This window comes from Polyergus mexicanus, unplaced genomic scaffold (genome assembly GCF_030449975.1).
Source record: "Polyergus mexicanus isolate NDT 795.1 unplaced genomic scaffold, iyPolMexi1.0 SCAF_3, whole genome shotgun sequence".
Lineage (NCBI taxonomy): Eukaryota > Metazoa > Arthropoda > Insecta > Hymenoptera > Formicidae > Polyergus > Polyergus mexicanus.
In genome coordinates this window covers 1,028,802-1,048,661 of record NW_027223323.1, presented here as the reverse complement: position 1 = coordinate 1,048,661, position 19,860 = coordinate 1,028,802, and the positions used below count along the sequence as shown (strand labels likewise).

Sequence of the window (19,860 nt, the reverse complement as noted above, 5' to 3'; positions counted from 1 at the left end):
CACATATATAAATACATAAATTTATATATATTTTTTATACGTGATAAACACAAAATGAACAATGCACATGTGCGATAAAAAATGCAAGGTTCCCAAACTGATTAGATAATATACTCTTCTATCTTTGCACGGCAAATTCAAGAAAGATCTATCATGTTATCGTCTCTAATGATTACTCGCTATTATGGCAACCGTAACTGAATATAGTCAAGGGCACTCTTTCACTAAGGCCGACCTTGTTTATTCGCAGATATGCAGTTAAAGATGATGATTATAACTTGAGACAAGATTATTACAGTTATAATCGACAAAGAGATTTTTTCCATTATATGTCGCTGTACCATGATTTTCATTAAATGTACTATAAAATTGTGCACATAATATTATTTCATTATGTAAGACAGAAAAAAATTAAAAATAATCATAATATATTGTTAGATTTAAATCTCTCTTATTTATAAATATAGTGTGTTATGGAGAAAATGCCTTTAGAAAATATAGTGAATTAGTTGGGCATTTATGATACGCTTATTGTTAGTATACTATACATGTGCAGGAAGGATGCAGAGGAAGGATTATTCGCGCGATAGAGTACAAATAAATGTGGGACGAGGGGGACGCCACGCAAGTGCAATGAAACTGTGTGTAGGTATCGCGATATGATATATGCCAGATGTGGGAGCTGTACGCACTGAATGAATACGCTCGAGAATGAGTTTTGATAAGCGGACGTAGGCGTCAAAACGTTTCGTGTACCTTGATGAACTTCCCGCAAGCCATCCAATTGTATCCAAGCGGATACAATTTCGGGCGAGGGGCTTACCCAGATTACTGAATAATCAGCGCAACCGGTAAAGATCTTTCTTTATACAAGTATGTATATTAATGATATAAATATATAATTCTTAAAAATCTAGTCGCAAAAAAATTTTTTAGCGAAACATTTATTTACTATAATTTTTTATACACGTTTAATGCATCTATAATTAATAACCGAATTATATATTTTTTATTATTTATTTATTTAAAAATGCAGTCATAAAAAATTTAAAAAAAAATTTTGATTCATGCTAACTGATTAACTGTTCCATTCTGGAAAACTTACTATCGCGCAATCATTGACATATGATGCAATTTGTTGCTGTAAAAACATAACACGTATCTACTAACTCCGTATCATTCTTTTGCTTTTCCCTTATTCATCGAGAACATATGTATGTATGCATCTATTTTTGCGAAGACGCAGATTCCCAGCTAATAATTCAGACAAAAACATATTATAGACACCAGTCCTCATGCAGTGGAAATCTCCATTCGAAAAGACACATTGGCATAGAAACTAATTTTATGCATGCAATAACAATACAGTACGTGCATTAACTGTAATACGTTGCAAAACGTGTCCTGACATAATTCGATATTTTTTTCCTATTTTACAAGTAGAAACTATTCTAAAAAAAAAAATAAGCAAAAATATTCATGAAATTATCATTTTGATAATATAAGTAATTGAATATTTTTATTTAAACTACAATGAAAGTTAAAAGTTTCTCTTTAAAAAAAAGTAATTCAATATTTTTATAAGTTTTCAATTCTTAATATCAAATATTTTACCATTAGTAGACGTAATTGTTTTAAATAATCTTTTTGTCTTTTTGTACCGCTTAGTTAAAACTTAATATTTGGAAATTTTATTGCAACACTTATATTTCTCGTATAAATTGTTATTAATCAAGTTTAGAATTAGAAATTATTATTATTATTAATATTATATAATATTATTTAATTAAAATTTGATTTAAATTATTATAGTATATGTGTAATGCCTTATATATATTATTTATATATGTATATTTAAGTTATTTTGTGTATGCGTGTATGTATGTAAATGTGATGTAAATTATTGTTTCGCAACGTGATGCACGAGCGCATCATATTCACACAATGATCATTCGATATCTTGCAGCGCGTCGCAAATTAATAGTAAACGGTTCCTAGCACTTCTGTAAGAAGATGATGCCAAACAACAATAAATTGCATCATCATTGATAATTGAGCAATCTCGATCAGATATCGAGACATTTCGATCGCATTGCACTATGTGCTTCATCACCAGTAATGCGAAGTTACACGAGGCTGGTTAAGATAACAGAAACGTTCACGTGTTCGCGCATTGTTCGCGAAGAATGTCCTCTTTATAATGATAGGAAATTATCGTTACTTGTTCTTGTTTCGCAATATAAAAGCGATAGAAGTTACCTGACGTTCCGCAACACGACGCCTCAAGTGTCCATATTCGTTGCGTCGCTCGTATGATGTCATATTATATATTTTTTACCTTTTCTGTAATCCGACCTGCGCAATAATTTTCTGTTATCTCCAATGAATACAATCAAATCAATCCAATCAAAACAAAGAATCACTGATTACAAAAGAAGAGCACAAATCAGATGTCTTTCTAACGGTTTTTATTCAAAGGCATCAATCTTTCTTTAAAAAAGGTGTCGAAAAGATCATAATTTTTCGTACTCTATTAATCTAATGATTAAATCTTTCCAGCATTTTATATTATATTATAAAAGAAACTAGTAAAACACTTGTATTCTCTCTCTTTGGTCTAGAAAATTGATATACATACCTATACCGTAAATAAAGTATGCAGACATGATTTAAAAGCTTTTAAAGTAGTCAAAGTAAAGTTAAGCTATTTTTTAATGGCGATCAATTTGTCAGTATTTCACATTTACATAAAATTTCGCATATCGCAATAGTGAAATCTGAACTTGGACACATGGCACAAGTTCGTTGTTGAAAATCACGCAAGCGAGACTATTAATAAGATATTGTCACGAGTGACGCAGACTTCGTAATTATAAAATAAATGCAGTTATTTCCACAAATTTATTGGTATAATTTATTCGACGCGATTAGTCCAAAGCGCATATTATTATCTTAATTTAATCTGAAGCGTGTAAGAAAATGTTTGTATTCCAATTAAAGAAGGATATTACGGATTCTCAAAACGTAAAGAAAATAAAAATTTATTTTCTTTCTGTAAGAGAAGATTACTTGTATGTATAATAATTTTATTTGATATCGACATGTATGATATAATTGATATCGTAAAGAAGCTATCTCGTTTGAAACTTGTTACTTCTGAATAATGTAAAAAATTTTGTTTTAATAATATCATCAATATATAATGATTCATATCCAATTCAGATTATTCCCTGAATGTATCAGTCACTGTTACTGATATCAAGATTATTATACTTCTTCGCTATTGCCTCATTATCGCTTTACATCCATAAAGCGAATCATAGTTCGTATTCTTCAATGTTAAAAAAATGAACTTGAAGTGAGTCATCTATTGTATTTCTAAAGATTGCAAGAAATATGCGAACTAATCACTTACAATTTCCTACTTCTTGTTTTTGTAAAAATTATATATTATATAATTTAATACTTTTTTTTAAGCTCATTTTATTTTATATTATTATTTATATACTAAATTTACTCTTAAAACAAACCATTTCTTTCGGAATTATGTTGTACAAATATAAATTTTATAATTAAAGATGTATAAGATATACTATAAATCTGTAGTTTATAAAACTTTATAAAAATCTGTACTATATAAATTTATAAAAATCTGTGCTATATAAATTTTAATTAAAAATTTTTTTGCTGCAAATGATATTCTAATTTCCGCTCTCATACATATGAATATATTTTGAAAGATTTCTTTACTCATTCCTTCATTGTCGGCATAATATCGTAAATATATTTATGTGTGTACGATCTATGTATGGCATATTTCAATATCTGTAAATGTACAGATAGTACATAATTATCGCCGCAAATAGTTTTGGGAACAAAGTATAGGGCAAATGTAAGCAGTTTAAAACTCATTTATTGAACATGACATAAAAATCACGATACATAATAATGATAAACCGAAGTCTATTATGTAAGCTTCGAAAACTTCAGATATATTATTCATTTATAATCTTCCAGTATATAATGTCTCGCACGCATAGGTGTGTTTGTTTGTATGAATTTCCTATCAGACTCTAACGGATGATTACTTTATACACGTATGTATAATCGTTACACATGGAATGTGCGCCCATCATTTCGCTTTCGCTCGTATCTCTCTCCGACTATGAACTTCTCGGATAATTAGCGATCTCGACGACGATACGGTAACTTGCCTTCGTCTTTGCGAAAGTGAGACTGAATCTCGATTTATTTATTTATTATGCCACACTTCCTTTATTGGAAGTGAATCGTCACATTAAAAATGCAAATGGCATACATAATTATCATTTATCGCATATGACAAAAAAATTAATTGTGGGTATCAACATAATAGCACATATAAAAACACAGGAATATTCTATAAAAAAACTTTCATGAAACAGCATGTTTTAATAATAAAAAATCAATAAAATAGGATTTTTTTATATCAATAAGTAATAATCGAGTTTTAATTTATGATCGGTTTATACATAAATGTACTTATAAAAGTATATAAGTCAAGCATATATTGTAGAGTCCGTCGCTATATAAATCCTGTATTCTATAAGCATTTATAAAAAGCTTATTGCACGCAGATTTTTTTCTAACATTTTTATCTCCTTGAAGAAAAAAGTGCCAGAACTATGGCTTCCTAAACGTTAACTTATATTTAAAAGGTCACTCTTTGTACTGTTCACCTTATTCTACAATCTTCTTTTCTACGTATCGAAGAAAAACTCGAAGAAAATATAAATTTTATAAGAGTTTATAATTAATCACTGGCGAGAATTGGTATCGTCATCGGCGCTAAAATCACAAGAAAAAAAAGCGAACGGTACGATACGATTCTTTTAACAACGTAAGTCGCTATCCGTCGAGAAATAAATATATTCATATATAAACCGGAGAGACACAAATGTATGTAAACAAAGGGCAGAACAGATGAGACGGCGCGACCGAACGTGTAAAATGCAGGATCCGATCGGGCCACGCCGTTACGCTACTCTTTTTTTTTTTTTTTTTTTTTTAATTACTTTATTATAATCTTGGGCTTTTGGCAGTGATATTCAATCGTCGTGAGTGAGGAGAAAGTACTTGAGCAATCGACGACGATGCCGGGTCTTCGTCCAACAAGTACAACTTTTGCAAGATAAATTTTTTTCAGAGAGTCTAGATTAATCTTTTAATGATATATTTTAGAAACAAATAAAAATCTGTAAATTATTTAAATTTTATTGTCGCATTAACGATGATAAAATGAATTAATAGTCTTCTTCCGTAGTCGTATACACTGCGCATTATCAAGAGTACATTATAACCTTCGTATGCGATTTACGGTAATTTTAATATCCATGTTGAAAAAATTGATGCGCGTACTAGTCGCTACAAAAAAAAAAAAAAAAGGAGATGCGGAAAAATAATTCCCGCTGTGTAAATTCGCAAAAGTCGTGACGCTTCTCCTCAAACACGCGCTAAAAATCCGCTCAAAATGTCCCGAGTGAGGTATAACAAATATAATCATAAAACTTTAGTAGTAATACAAAAAATAGTCAAGTCGTCGCGTAATAAATAATATGTACATATTACGCGTATATATGCATACATATATATTTTTACCATATGTGTATACATATATATCTGCACGCGTGTACAGCTTTGTAATCGCATTGCGACCGTAGAATGAAAGTGGATCGAGAGATTGCGCCATGTTAAACGGAATTATTTCTCTTTACCTACGTATTTATATTCCTAGAAAAAAGATAAAGATCAATGCGATAGACATTTAATGTGAAATTCGATAATCTTATTGAAGAAAGATCCCAATCCACGTTTACTCCGCGGTCCGAGGCCGCCGTAATAAATAGATGTATTATATTTCATCAATCTCTAAACTCTAATAACACCATTTTTCTAATCAGTACGAATCAACCGGCGAAACCTTGGGACGCACGCACGATTTGGGTCGTGATGCCCAAGTTCGCGCTAAGGGCAGTACCACGCGTGAACTCACAAAAGAAATAAGATACTAAATGTCTGAATGGAGAAAGAGAGAATAAAAAAAATATATATATATATATATATCAATTGCTCGTATATCTAAAAGATATTCAAACAATTAAATTAATTAATTATCAAATTTATGACAATAAATTCAAATATCAAAAAACTTTCAATCTAAAAATAGCAGCTTTTAAACTTGTTGCGCGAAAACTTGCATAACATTACAAAAGCTTCTCTTGACAGAGAAATATATTTTTTTGTAAAAAGAACTATCATATATATATGTGTATAATATGATATACGTATATCTGCAATATATTGTACTGATAAAATTTTTAATACGAGCCCATCGAACATCGCGTGTCCCAATGCTCCGTTCAGCACCACGGCGTCCTATAAGTCATCTTATATTGATATTTATACTTTTTGTTTGTGTTTCTTTTTTTCTTGTTTCACTAAAGCAGTCTTACATAAAGCGGCAACTTTTGGAAATTATCCGGTATGCATCTCAATATACAAAATAATTTCGAATCTATTTTATCCCTCACTAACTGATGTTCGTAAACAATCCTGTCTCTCTTTCTTACGGTTTTTCTGTCTCGCTCTCTTTCTCCTTCCCTTATCTTCGTCCCCCTGCCATCTGCACCCGAAGAGAGAAATGCAGATTGAGCTACTTGAATTTTCAAAATTTTCCGCGCGATATCTATCAACTAAGCATTCTTTTAAATCTGATGTGGTGAATCCGAAAGCGCGAATCGACGTATGTTGATTCATTTTTGCATGAATTATAGCACAAACTCGAGAAAGAAGAAATATTTTACTTCTTGTAAGAGATATTAAATCGGATTAAATCGGTTTCCACGCCGAGAGTAAATTACATTTCCAAAAAGTGTTCGCCATTTTAATGGAAAATAAATAGCTTTCGTTGTATTATTTTCTCTCGAAATAATCGATAAACGCTTTCGGAGTGTTATCTTTCTCAGACTCTTAAAATTATGTACACGTTAAGACGGACGTAAACGACTTCAAATGCTCGTGCGTCAGAATTTTATCTTTCTTGAAAAATTCCAAAAGTAGCGTTTTCCTCTTTTCAGGAAAAAAAAAAAAAAGAATTATCGGAGCTCTCTTTCATGCTGAAGCTCCCTCGTGTTATTCAGCCCAATCGAGAAGAAATTTGTCATTTCGGTTTTCAAATAACGCGGGTTTGCAATCGACGAAGAATCGAAGCGTTCGTACGAATCTCGTCCTAACTATAATACCATAATCGTCTCCCCTCTAATCCGTTAGTCGTTGCAGAGTAATTCTACCTTATAGCTTATACGGTATCACAGAATTACATGCGGCATCACTTAATTGCTCCCAGTTCGTAATCTCCGACATACGCAACCGATAGAAAGAAAGCGTGCTAAACATATCTTTTGCCGTAAACCAGAACAACTGTAAACGGACGCGAAGAGTCGAGTGTTATAAGAATAAGCATGGGGTTTTATCGTCTAATTATTTAAAGGATCGTTACGCACTTTAATTGAAATTTATATAATGGATTGTTTGGAAATTTAACAATTCAATTTTTATTTATCTGGAAATAATTATTATTAATTATTGTATAATAGAAAAGATATTATGTGCTAACACGCACATCAATTTAATAAATATTTCTCTCCTTTTCATATCGTAACGAGTTATATGATTTAGAAAGCACAATCTAATTATTTCTGCATATTAGAAACTTGAATTATATATCTAAACCGAAATATTTTATGTATTTAATTAATCAGTACAGAAGAGAGAAAATTTTTATGACGAAAGTAGCGTTCTTTTCTTTTAACACTCGATATCCTTCGCACATGTGTGCGATTCCCCCGCATCTTTTTCTGCCCAATCGACTCGATATTTTTAACGAAACAATACACTATATGTATATATATTACATGAAAAAATTAACAAGCGCTTGTAGAGCGGCGACGCGAAACAACAAATACAAATAACTCGTGCACGAGGTATACCTCGGGAGAAACGTTGTTACATCTTCGATGTGTGATATATTATATAAATGCGATTCATTTTAAAATCTACATTCGGTTCACCTCGAGTGCCATGATCTAAGAGAATCTCCGGAACGATATGGCGCCTTTCGTGTACAAGGCAACGCGTGTACATCGCAGAATGCTTTAATGGTACCGGATGTATCTGTCATGCTTCCCTACATAGACCTCTGTCGCGTACATTAGCACTACTATCGTACGCCACAAAGGGTAGAGCAATTAGCAATGTCGTTTAGAGACGATGCGTCAATAATAGCGAATGATTTAAACACGTTTCTTATTCTCTTGAAACAAAATCGCAAAAAGTTAATGCTATTCTCTTTATAAAAAAATATTTATAAACAAGTTTATATTAAAATATCGCTTAATTTCATTCGACCTTTCAAATTATTTTCAGTTTACACATTTCCAGATTTATGACTTTTAAGTCTTTTTACACATTAAGATTTGTATTAGGTTGGTTGTTTTTTTTTCTTTTTTTTTCATCGAATAGGAATCATTAATATCCTATGTCGATGCATGTTATTTGATGCATTAGTTATTCTACGCAAAACACGCTGTGCGTTGCAATTCGTGTTATCTTGGCGCGATTTCCGGCGGAGATTTTCTTCATATAGAAAGTGAGCACGCGAGAAAAATAATCCGTATAGAGCAAATATGCTTATGCGAATAATTTTAAGTACAACTAATCTTGCGACGAATAACACGGGATATATATGGGAAAATAAGCGCTTCTCTTAGGCTTCGTACGTGATCTGATTCGAAGAGTATACGCGTGCACGTTCAATTCGCCTCTCTAAACCATTTCGCAGCACACGCATATATACACGGTTCTTTTTCCTACGCGACCCGATATCCCGCAAAGGCGAGAAACTGCTCTTTCCGGCACGTAAACTCGAACAACAGGCGAGCCTTACTATTGTTCTCAGTTTAATATCACGATAAAAACAAGAATATATTCGCGATTCTTTTTACGCTAGCTACTCTTTCTCTCTCTTCATATTTTCACCCGTATTCCCATCGCGCATTTGACATCGACTCTACTCTCATTATACACCGTGAAAAACTCTTTGTATTAAACAAATAAATAACGTACTCACAATTGAAGAGCCATATTTAGCGCGCTGAGAATACGAGCTTCTATTTTTAAACGGTTTTACATGACTTTACTGATTAAAGAACGTTTTTCAGTCTAGATTGCGAGAAAGTTAATTGGGTATCAAGAATGGAGAGATTTACGATCTGCTTCCACGATTAACATGAAATAATTTGGTGAAGAAATCAAAAACGCATCGATTGTTCTCAACAAATATCTAAAAGATATTTGAAAGACATCTAAAAGATAAGAACGTTTAAAAGAATGTTTAAAGGAACGATTTTCACACATTTGTTTAAAGCATCTTTCGGATATCTTTACAATATCTCTTAGATATTATCTGCACGGATAGATATGGTCGCATGGCATCGACCAAGCAATCTTCTCACGGAAACGGGAAATTCCTTCGCGCCCGCTAAATGTCTTCCTTTCTTTCTTCGTTTTGTTTTATGTTAAGAAGAGAACAACATATAGAACGCTATGCGCACGATCTCGTGCGCAATGAAGGAACTTAGCTATTAGGTCTGACAACGCAAGTGATTATTTTGTAACCGACTGACGACGAGCCTGCAATATTTAATGAAATATTCGCGACGCGCAATCTCGATACATAATCTCGATAGACATTTGTTTGTTATATACCTTACTTCTTTTGCGCTGCCGCTGCACCAACGATTATCCTTCATTCGCTAATGATCATTAGTCATCTCCGAAACCTCTGCCGCGAGAAATTCGATTCTTCATTCATCGATCTGTTGTAAACTGCGAATCTTTCAGGGTTTCTATCTCTTCTTCGTCTACCATTTCCTCTCCTTTATCTTGATCAGATTCTCAGGTTCAATCAGGAAAATTGTATCGGATCTTCGTGCATTCTTCTGTTAGTTTATCGATATTCTTCATTCCCCATGTATCGAAGTTGTCGCGCAAACGGCTATTATTTTGAAAGCGTTGCAATCAACATCTCTTTTCATCATCTCAAGTGTTCATCGAGGCTCCTCCTATCGTTCGATCGCTTTATCGAGATATCTTTTGATCCGCGTGAATCCTTGACCATCGACATCCAGCGGATCGAAAATAACAACTCGAGGATTGTTGTACCCTTCCTTCTTCTTCTTGTTTCTTGTTTGTGCTGGACTAACAAACTCGTATGCACTCGCTTTCAAACATACTCGAGGTAAACATGCGACGGGCGAAAGTTGATTTCTTTGCTCTTCTTCTTCCTTTCTTTTCCCCCGTTGATCTTCTCATTCTCATATATGCATTCTTCCTCTCTCTCTCTCTCTCTCTCTCTCTCTCTCTCTCTCTCGATCTCTTCCTCTCTAATACATATATTTTTTGCTGCTGTCGCTCTCCCCCCATCCCTCTCTATCATCATCTTTCTCTTTCTCTCCTTTCTTACTTCTTTACCAAGCTGAAGGTGGATCCGGACACGAGCGTGCCGCCACGTTGCTACTCACTTCGGATATGGTAGCGGGTGCCGAAGTGCGTCGGATCTCAATTGGTTTCGAGCCGGATACGGGTGGCCGGCCCAAAACCCCATGACTGTTTCACGATAGATTTCGCTGATCTTCTGCGCAGTCCTCCGCCTTCTTCAGCGAGCGCTTCAACTTGTCGACCAATCGGTTATGGAACTTGTTGAGGGAGTTCGAACTGCCAGTCTTGGGCGGCGACGTGCTCGTGCTTTTGCTTGGACTCTGCAAGGAACTTTGAGACGCCCTCGAAGACGTCCTTGAGAAATGACGCGAGGTCAACGGTACGGACCGATGCGCCGGCGAGGTCAGGAAATCGGAGCCGGGGGAGGTCGACAACGACGGACCCTCCGACTTGGAACATTCGGACACCTGTGAACAGAAAAGGGAGACATGCCGAGTTGAAAAACACGAAGGGACATTTCCTTAGATGGAATTTTCCCATAAGAATACCATCACCAACTTTTACTGATTAATACATATACTTCTCCCTCTACATATATATATAACTTGAAAAAATAATAATTACTTATTAAAATATTAAATATATACTAAATGTACATACAATATATTTGCCAAATTCCAGGATTATTATATATATAATTATTTTATATATTATATATATTTTATATATTATTTTATATATATATACACAATATTTTAACAATTATATTATTGTCGGCTTTCAAGAGGCATTATTTATCAACGTGTAATAATGAAGTATGAACCACAATTAACAAATCTTTGCTAAGAAAATTTTTCCATCATCATCATCATCATCATCATTGCTTTACAAATAGTCTTTTTTAATCGCGCGATCTGCCTTTCAAATCCGTCAGCTTTCATCCAAGTTCCGTTTAATATTCATCGGGATATCACGATGAAGCGCAATCATCCTCTCTGTAACAACCGCATCTGCAAAATCCCGCGTTTTTTCTTTCTGCTCGAAACACGAACGGTGAAAGCTGCAGCGATTCAAATATGAATTACGTTTGCGAAATTACTTTGACACGCGCGAGTAACAAGGCAGAAATCTAATTTTTCTAATCAACCGGTACTCTTTTCGTTTTCTCTTTTCTCCTGATCACGATCGCGTACCTTTTAAATACTATACATTGCAATGATATGTCTCAGTCAAGTGATCGACATTGCTAGTTTGCCTCTCGATAAACCGGATCTTGAAAGATATCTTTCTAATCTTTCCATATGAATTCCATATCAATTAATTTAATACATAAAGAATTTAATTACATATTTGTGTAATAATTATTTCTGCAATTATTTTTATTACTCCCCCTCCCAATATATTTAAACCAAAATTAAATGAAAGAATCTGAGTAGTGGATCCATAACGGCACTCTAACGATTGCGCAATTAATTCGTGAAAAAAACATGTATGTCTCATTTCTTCATACAGGCCTCCTCAAATTCAATATCTGACTAATTGATTAATAAAATATTGTATTCGCATACGTTTACTTTCAACGAGAATTGATTCATCCCGCATTATTCAATACAGAGTATAAGTCAAAAAGATGTCATATATCACGTGTATGATGCGCGCGCTCTTTTTCACGCACAAATACATCGAATCACGTGCTCGTATTATCATATATCGCAATAGAAAACGTAGGTGGCCGATTAAGCCATATCTGTTTTCATCTGTAACTAATGCTTTCCTCTTTTTACAAATATATAATGACATTACGATCATATTACGACGACACAACATGATACACAAGCTACGCAAAGTTTCTCAAACAGATCTATCGCTATCAATTTATTAAGCAATTTATATTAAGCGATTTGAAATTTTAATTATAATATCAAAAATTGTTCAATTAAACCAGTTTTTTTATTTAGTTTATGCATAATTTGTCATATAAAATATGAGAAAATATCTGTTTATATCCTTATATTGTGATACAAAATTAATTATGCGTTCTAAAAAATTCTTCATTTAATTTTTGCAATTTAAAATTTTATATTTTCTAACCGTATGCTTACAAAATTGATTAATTATATATTATTAATTGAGTGTAAGTTTTTTAATATTAATAAAATCTTCTAATTTTTAATATAAAAAGACTTTAAAGTTTTAATTAAAATAAAGTATAAAAATTATTTATACTAGAATATTGCACAATATATTATAAATTATCTGAAATTCTTAATATATAGCTTTTTTTCTCTAGATACAATGTTCGTTGCTTCAAATTGCCTCCGCGTGTAGTTTCAACATCAAATGAATTTATATTTCGATTTCCCCATCATATAGTTACATAATCCATATGTCTCAAACGATACGCGACGCATGAACTGATATAAGACAAACTGTGGTGTTTATTGCCTATAAATGTTTCTCATTTAATTTCACCTATCCTCTATAGAAACGCTCGTATTTATAAAGAGCCTCTTATTGATGCGTTACACAAGATAATAATAGAAGTATTGAAAATAGGAACGTCATCCACGATCGATTAATTGATAGTGCTATCGTCGTGCAAGTTCAAGAACAGATATTCAAAACATGTTTGCTTGTTTATTTGTTCGAAGTTCGTGATACACTGAATTTTATATCAACTATATGCAATGAATAAATATTCCAATTTCATTTCTGTTATTAATAGCTAATATCTTGCTTATCTAATTCTCTCTTAAGAGTAATTGATAGATACTTTAAAATATGTAGAATGTATCGCGACATCATGATATAACTGGCAAGAATATAATCCTTTTTGGAAAAATAAATCAAAAATTTATAAATTTTCATAACTTTGAAGATTAGGAAATTAATAATAATATTTATGCTCGTCTTAAGCTCGTATATCGTCCACGACCTCGATTTATTTTTTTATGAGAATTCACCGTAATACGAATAAAATTATTTAAAATTAAAAAAAATAAAAATTAATGCTCTCGCAATCAACTTATTTCATATATCTTACTCACCCCATTCATACATGGACGTTAACGCGCACGTACACACACACACACACACACACACAATGATGGACTTTAATCAAAAATTATCTCCAAATATTCCTAACTTATTTGATAATTATAAAATTTAAAAAAGACGAGATTTTTTTCTTGATAAGTAAATAAGAAAATAAATTATGGACATAAGAAATACAAATGACTTAATATATCAGCATTGATATAATCGGACATCCGAAAAATTAAATTGTAAGCGAGATTAGAATAATACGTGATACCTAAATACTAATTGGATTAACTGCGATTATATGAAACAACAGATAACGCGAAATTTTGACGAAGAAGAATCCGTACGAGTTTCACCGCACGATACATACACCGCGAAACTGACAACCAAAGCTTACGCAATCTCACGTCACAAGTCACAAGTGCCTTGCGTGCACAGAGTATCCTAGACCTTCAGCGATATCTTTTTGTTAGAAATAATTTGACGAAATCTTTTTACCTCTCGCATAAATTTCAAAACAACTGTTACAATCTTTCAATTTTTGTAACATTACAGATATATTTCGCATTAAATTTATATCGCAAAGCATGATTCATAATAAGTATCATCATATATCTATTATTATTATTACATCTAATCAATTTCTTATATATTCCATAAATTATGCTTTATATCCTATGAAATTTTTATTTCAGAACAAATATATCCGTCAAATGTATACGAGATGTAACAAAAATAATAAAAATAATAAAAATAGTGTATAAAACATTTGCATAAGGATTTTTTTACTATGGAAATACGATGTGAAAAAGTAATGTGACAATATTATTATAATATGTCACTATTATTTAACCCCGAATACTAAATCAATCGTATTATAAAAATCATATATTGCTTTTATTAATTAATATCGTAATTTTTATTTTCTGTCGTCGTTACTGTACATTTCTTTAAATTACACGTAAGTGATAAATATGAAAATCAAGGTCATAATATCATTCGGCAATATAATATTTGCAATAACATTTACGAGATAAATGCCGTATGCCATTTGCAATTGGGCATTATGCGCGTAACTGCTTTCGTCGCGATAAAAATAAACTCGTGACCAGCGTATATTTATCCGTAAGACATGTGATTCCGATCATCATCCATCATTGACTATGCTTATTTAGCGTCTGCAAACAGTTTTACCGAGCATTTAGCGACGTTTAAAGAAAACCGGTTTCAGTGTAGTTAGATGATCTTTTATGGCAATGATTTCGCGAGAATCCAACTTTTTTAGAATTATTTTTCATTTGCGAGCGTCAGCAGACAAAAAACGATATACCTTGCTTGTGAAGTTTAATATGCTTCTCGCATATTAAACTTCACAAGTATATATAGGTAACAAAAGTTTATTTTTCACTCATTTCATGGAATAAGTTTCAAATAAATAAAATTTTAATTTTGGGATATTACGCAATCAAAAATTGATTTTTCACACGTCAAATTGTGTTCTTATCGATAATATTGATATAGAAAAGAAATTTTTTTTATTTGAAAACAATACACACAAAAAAAACAGAGTTATAAAACGGAGAGGTATAAGAACCGCCATTAAAAAATTCATGGGAAAGTACACATCACAAAAGGGTAGTAAGAAGTGTTAAGACAAATTTGATCAATACTATAAAAAAAGATTTTATATATACAAGATGTCAGTAAAAAATGAGATTCCATAACATATATTTATGCCATTAATGATATGAGTTTGAGTTTTATTATTTTTCAAAAATTTAATTATGCACTAAAATCTCAATATGACAAAACTTAAATTTACTTTAATAACAACAAATCAAAATATAATTATAATTAATATTTTGATAACTAATTTTTAACTTTGTGAAATCTCATATTAAAATAAAATCATATTGCTGTTGATTTTCTTTCCTTTTATAAAACTTAATAGACTTATGTATATCCACCAATATATTTATAAACGGCACATTGAAATAGCGAAAAGAATTTATCCTTTTGTTATTATAACAAGACATTATGCGTGTGTATACAGTCATATTAAATATACACAACAACAAAAAAAATTTTTTTTTTCCCAGAAAAAAGCAAAATATTCTGATTAAAACAATTAAGAAATAATAAAGTTTGAATCTTTAATCACAGAAGACTTATATAACTTTCACAACTCCAAAAAGGTCGCTCGTGGACTTGTATATAAATAGAATAATATAGTTTCACATTTCTGTAATTATTATCTGTCTCTTTCTCTCTTTTATTTTAATGAATGAAATATTTTTAAAAATTAATAATATTAATTTTAAAAATTAATAATACATATATTGCAACGATAAAAGTAGCATTTTAAAAACTCGTAAGCGTGGACACTGATATGGAGGTATTTAAGGTTTGGAGGTATAAAAGTTGAGACGTTTATTTCGAAAGAAGGACAAATTAAAAAATTTTTTTTAAAGCTATTTTATCTCTCTCGATTAATAATTCATTACTTTATTTTTCTAATAGTTAGGTAATGTGACAAGAATCCGTTTTCAATATAAACACCTCGTACAAGCGGGAAGATCGCGCAAAGCTAGGCTGGCCAATTACCATAAGAATCGAGACAGAAAGGTGATCGGATGTATCGCACTTCGCAAGACGATCGTGCCTGCTAGTTCGCCAGACCTGCGAAAAAATTATGTATGCAGTGCGGCACTCTTCCTCGATTTTCATCTTCATTGTCTTTTTGAACAACGATTTCGATTGACGATCATCAATCACAGGTTTCGCACGCAATACGTGCACTCCTTCGCGATTCTGTCAACGCGTCGATCCGTAATCTCATACGATGCGTAAAATACGCGTTCGGCAAAATACGCGCAAACACATTTTTCCTTAAATGTATAAGAAAACGTTATTTTCCATACTGGCATAAATTTTTATGTTTTTGCGCTAGTAATATGCGCGATACAATGCGCGAATGACGCATCAAGCGGTCGGCGCCAGCATTGTTAAAAGACACCGATTTTTCCGATCGCATCTTAAGAATGATGTATAAAGGCTGACAATTAGAATTTTTATAACATTTCTGTTGTAAACCAAAAATTGTTCTCCTTTATTATTCTCAATAAGTAGCTTAGTAAATAATGAAATATTTAAACAATAGAGAGAGAAGCGCAATTACGTCGCTAGGAATTGGTCACGCTGTCGATATAAATATATATAGTTCCTCTATACTTACATATTCGAATTCGCTATATTATATATATTATTTTTCAAATTAAAATTGTCCCAGAAAAACGTATATTTAAAATTTTATATGTCAAAATATATAATCGCGCGTAAAAATTAATGTATATAAACATTCGATTTTTGGAAATTTAATATCGTCACGATATGCAACTAAAGTTCGTATGATAAAAATGAAGAAATTAAGCTCTTGCAAACGCGACCATCATAATAAAAAGATCGTGCATAGACTATAGAAATTTGTCTCGATATCTTTAAATCAAAATCTTTCCTTTCTTTTTCCTCTCCATCTTACTTTTTTTCCTATTAATATATTTGTCATTTCATTTTCTTTATATCGAAAGTCATTATATATTCTCTCTCTCTCTCTCTCTCTCTCTCTCTCTCTCTCTCTCTCTCTCTCTCTCTCTCTCTCTCTCTCTCTCTCTCTCTAGCATTTATTCTCTTAAATACCATCTATAAAATATATCGCTATGTGTTCACTACATTATATACATATAGTATATATGTTTTCATTTAAAGTTCGCAGAAAAAAAAATATTACATGTTACTCTAGAACAGCGTTTTTTAACTAATGCTCTACGAAATAGTAGTGTTGTATAAATAATTTTTATATTCTTAGCAAATATATATATATATATATATATATATATTTCAAAAAAAACAGAATTTAACTTGTATTATATATTTAGTTATACATTTTAATATATTGATAAATTTTTATTTGTTTTTTATTTTACAAATATGAAAAAAAGAATCATTTTAAGAACGTAAAGAAAGTATATAAGCTGTAAATATATACATGTGTTTTTAATTTGAGTTCATCAACATGATATCGACCAAGAGAACATTATTCGGGTTATAAAAACACTGTCCTATAGCACACGCGTAATAAAGATATCTTTTTCTATTAGGAACTCACCTTTCTGCTACGGCAGGCCTGCGGATTCGAACACTCGGACGAGCGCCGGCTGCGATTAGTCTTGTAAATGTCCCATTCGTTTTTCATCACGGGCATCATAAACGCCATCTCGTTCACCGGTGTGCGTACACTCTGTCTCTTTCGTCGACTCGACTCTTCGCGCTCACTATTCCCGTCTCCGTCTCACACGTCGTCGGTTCGAGCTACCCTCTTGTCTCTCTTCCTCACGCTTGTTCTCCTTATCGCTCTCGTAGCGGTTCTAGAAAGTTCAACACGCACGAGACACCTCGCTGCGTTAAAAAGAAATAATCCTCACTGTCTCAACAACTGTCGATACTTCTATCGATGGTTTTCTCCCCGAGTTCTCGTTACGATCTAGCTCGCCGCAAATTCTAATTTGCACGTCAATCTGCCGAGAAATCAATCGTTGATATCGTTTCGCGTGCTGGCGCCTTGACGTCGCGTTGATAACGTATCGCTCGATCTGCTATGACAAATGACAATCGGGCTCGATGACAATCGCTGCGTCCGGCTGGCTAATGTCGGCTGGAAAACTGCATACACGTCGCGCTTTCACAAGTGCGTTCCTGAGATGCGCTCGCCTTGTTATATTTCGCTCGATATGTAATTTTCCTTTAATTACGTCTCGTCGTCTTTTTGACAACTATTCAGAACTCACGTCTGTTCGATGCGGCAGTTCGCTGCAGAATGAGCACGCCGGTCTACGTTCGAATAAGCGACATCTCGCGAACGGACGGAGGGGATAGGCTCGCACACTCATTGGCCGTCATTGAGGCGGGACACCTACGTCACGGGTTACCATTGATTTTTCAATGTTGATACACACAGCAGCGTGACGTTTCGGATTGAATTTTTGGCGGCGCTCTATCGTCTCGTATAGGCGTACTGGAGTGTACGCGGCACAGATATAGATTCATTAAATATCCGGGATCTGAATCCCCGGAGCCGATATAGAGCGAGAAGTGACGATTACCGACACTCCTTGAATACGCGTCAATTGATCATTAATGACGAACTTTAATTTCTCTTAACCATTTCGTAATTAAAGTTCTTTAAGCCAAATATTTGCCGCACGATCGTACTTTTTATTCTCTTTTTTCTCTATAAATTTTTATTATTAAATAAAAAAATTTCTTACTTAAATAGATTTGTGAAAATATATAAATTGTGCCTATTCTATTTCAAAATTGAATTAAAAACACTATAAATGTTGTTCTTATATTTTACTTGAGAGTGATAGATAGAGAAAATGCGCTATTATATAAATTATTAAAACTGTAATTATATATTCTTAAGATGTAATATTCGATGAAATAATTTAATTCTTGATGTTGAACATGGTTGTAAAGAAGCTCTATCAAATTCATCTATGTTAGGATAAGGGTTCTGAAAGGGTTCTGTCAAATTGTTGTCGCGCTCCATACATACGCAACACACATACATATAAAATCCTGCATTAATCCTTTCTGAGATAAACAAATAATATCAATTTCAGTAATGTAAATAGACAAAAAAGAAAAAACGTTCGTTAATATCTTACAATAAGTTGTGTAAAAGGATCTTTAAAACAGAAATCGATGGAAAGCGTGAAACAAATAGTATAACAATTAACATCCTTAAAAACTGAAATTAAATTACATGAGATTGTTGAATGTATATATAAAACAACTAGCATGATTGACAAAATTATACAGTGATTATAAAATTATGATGTGTAACATTTCAGAACGGAGACAAAATATATAAATTAAATATATATATTACATATTTAAATCAATAGTATAGAAAAGCGATATATTTATTAATAATATGTGATGAACAAACACGTAAGAATTTGGTTAGAGCGAGATGCACGAATTGTAATTTAACTCGTTAACAGTTATATAATAACACACACATTTTTTTAAATCTATATACATTTGAAATTAGATTTAAAATTAATAAAATATTTTACACTTAAATTTTTAGATATATATTTCAGATATAAATACAATAAACAGGAAACAAAAAATCGTGATAAATTAAAAGCAAGTTTTTACTTGTATAAATAGGAAGAGAATTAATTTTTCTTTTTTTTTAATCTATTACAAATATAC

At 32.2% G+C, this 19,860-nt stretch overlaps 1 protein-coding gene across 2 annotated transcripts; it reads right to left on the bottom strand.

Annotated features, from left to right (window-relative positions):
• Positions 1-5,026: 5,026 nt before the first annotated feature.
• On the bottom strand, positions 5,027-18,460 carry LOC138932111 (uncharacterized). 2 transcript variants are annotated; one of them, XM_070293691.1, is made up of 3 exons: positions 17,744-18,460; positions 16,183-16,257; positions 5,027-11,003 (listed from the first exon to the last, which is right to left on the bottom strand). In XM_070293691.1, the coding sequence occupies exons 1-3, from the start codon at positions 17,849-17,851 to the stop codon at positions 10,710-10,712; spliced, it is 477 nt and encodes a 158-aa protein (XP_070149792.1). In that variant the 5' UTR covers positions 17,852-18,460; the 3' UTR covers positions 5,027-10,709. The 2 variants fall into 2 exon arrangements, with proteins under 2 accessions (XP_070149792.1, XP_070149793.1); XM_070293692.1 differs by lacking the exon at positions 16,183-16,257 and having other exon boundaries at positions 17,744-18,458.
• Positions 18,461-19,860: the final 1,400 nt, after the last annotated feature.

Coding starts and splice junctions, on each gene's coding strand:
- LOC138932111 (XM_070293691.1), bottom strand. CDS start 17,851: ATGGCGTTTATGATGCCCGTGATGAAAAACGAATGGGACATTTACAAG. Junction 16,258..17,743: donor AGGCCTGCCGTAGCAGAAAG/GTGAGTTCCTAA, acceptor ATTTTTTCGCAG/GTCTGGCGAACTAGCAGGCA. Junction 11,004..16,182: donor TTTCTGTCTCGATTCTTATG/GTAATTGGCCAG, acceptor TTCTGTTCACAG/GTGTCCGAATGTTCCAAGTC.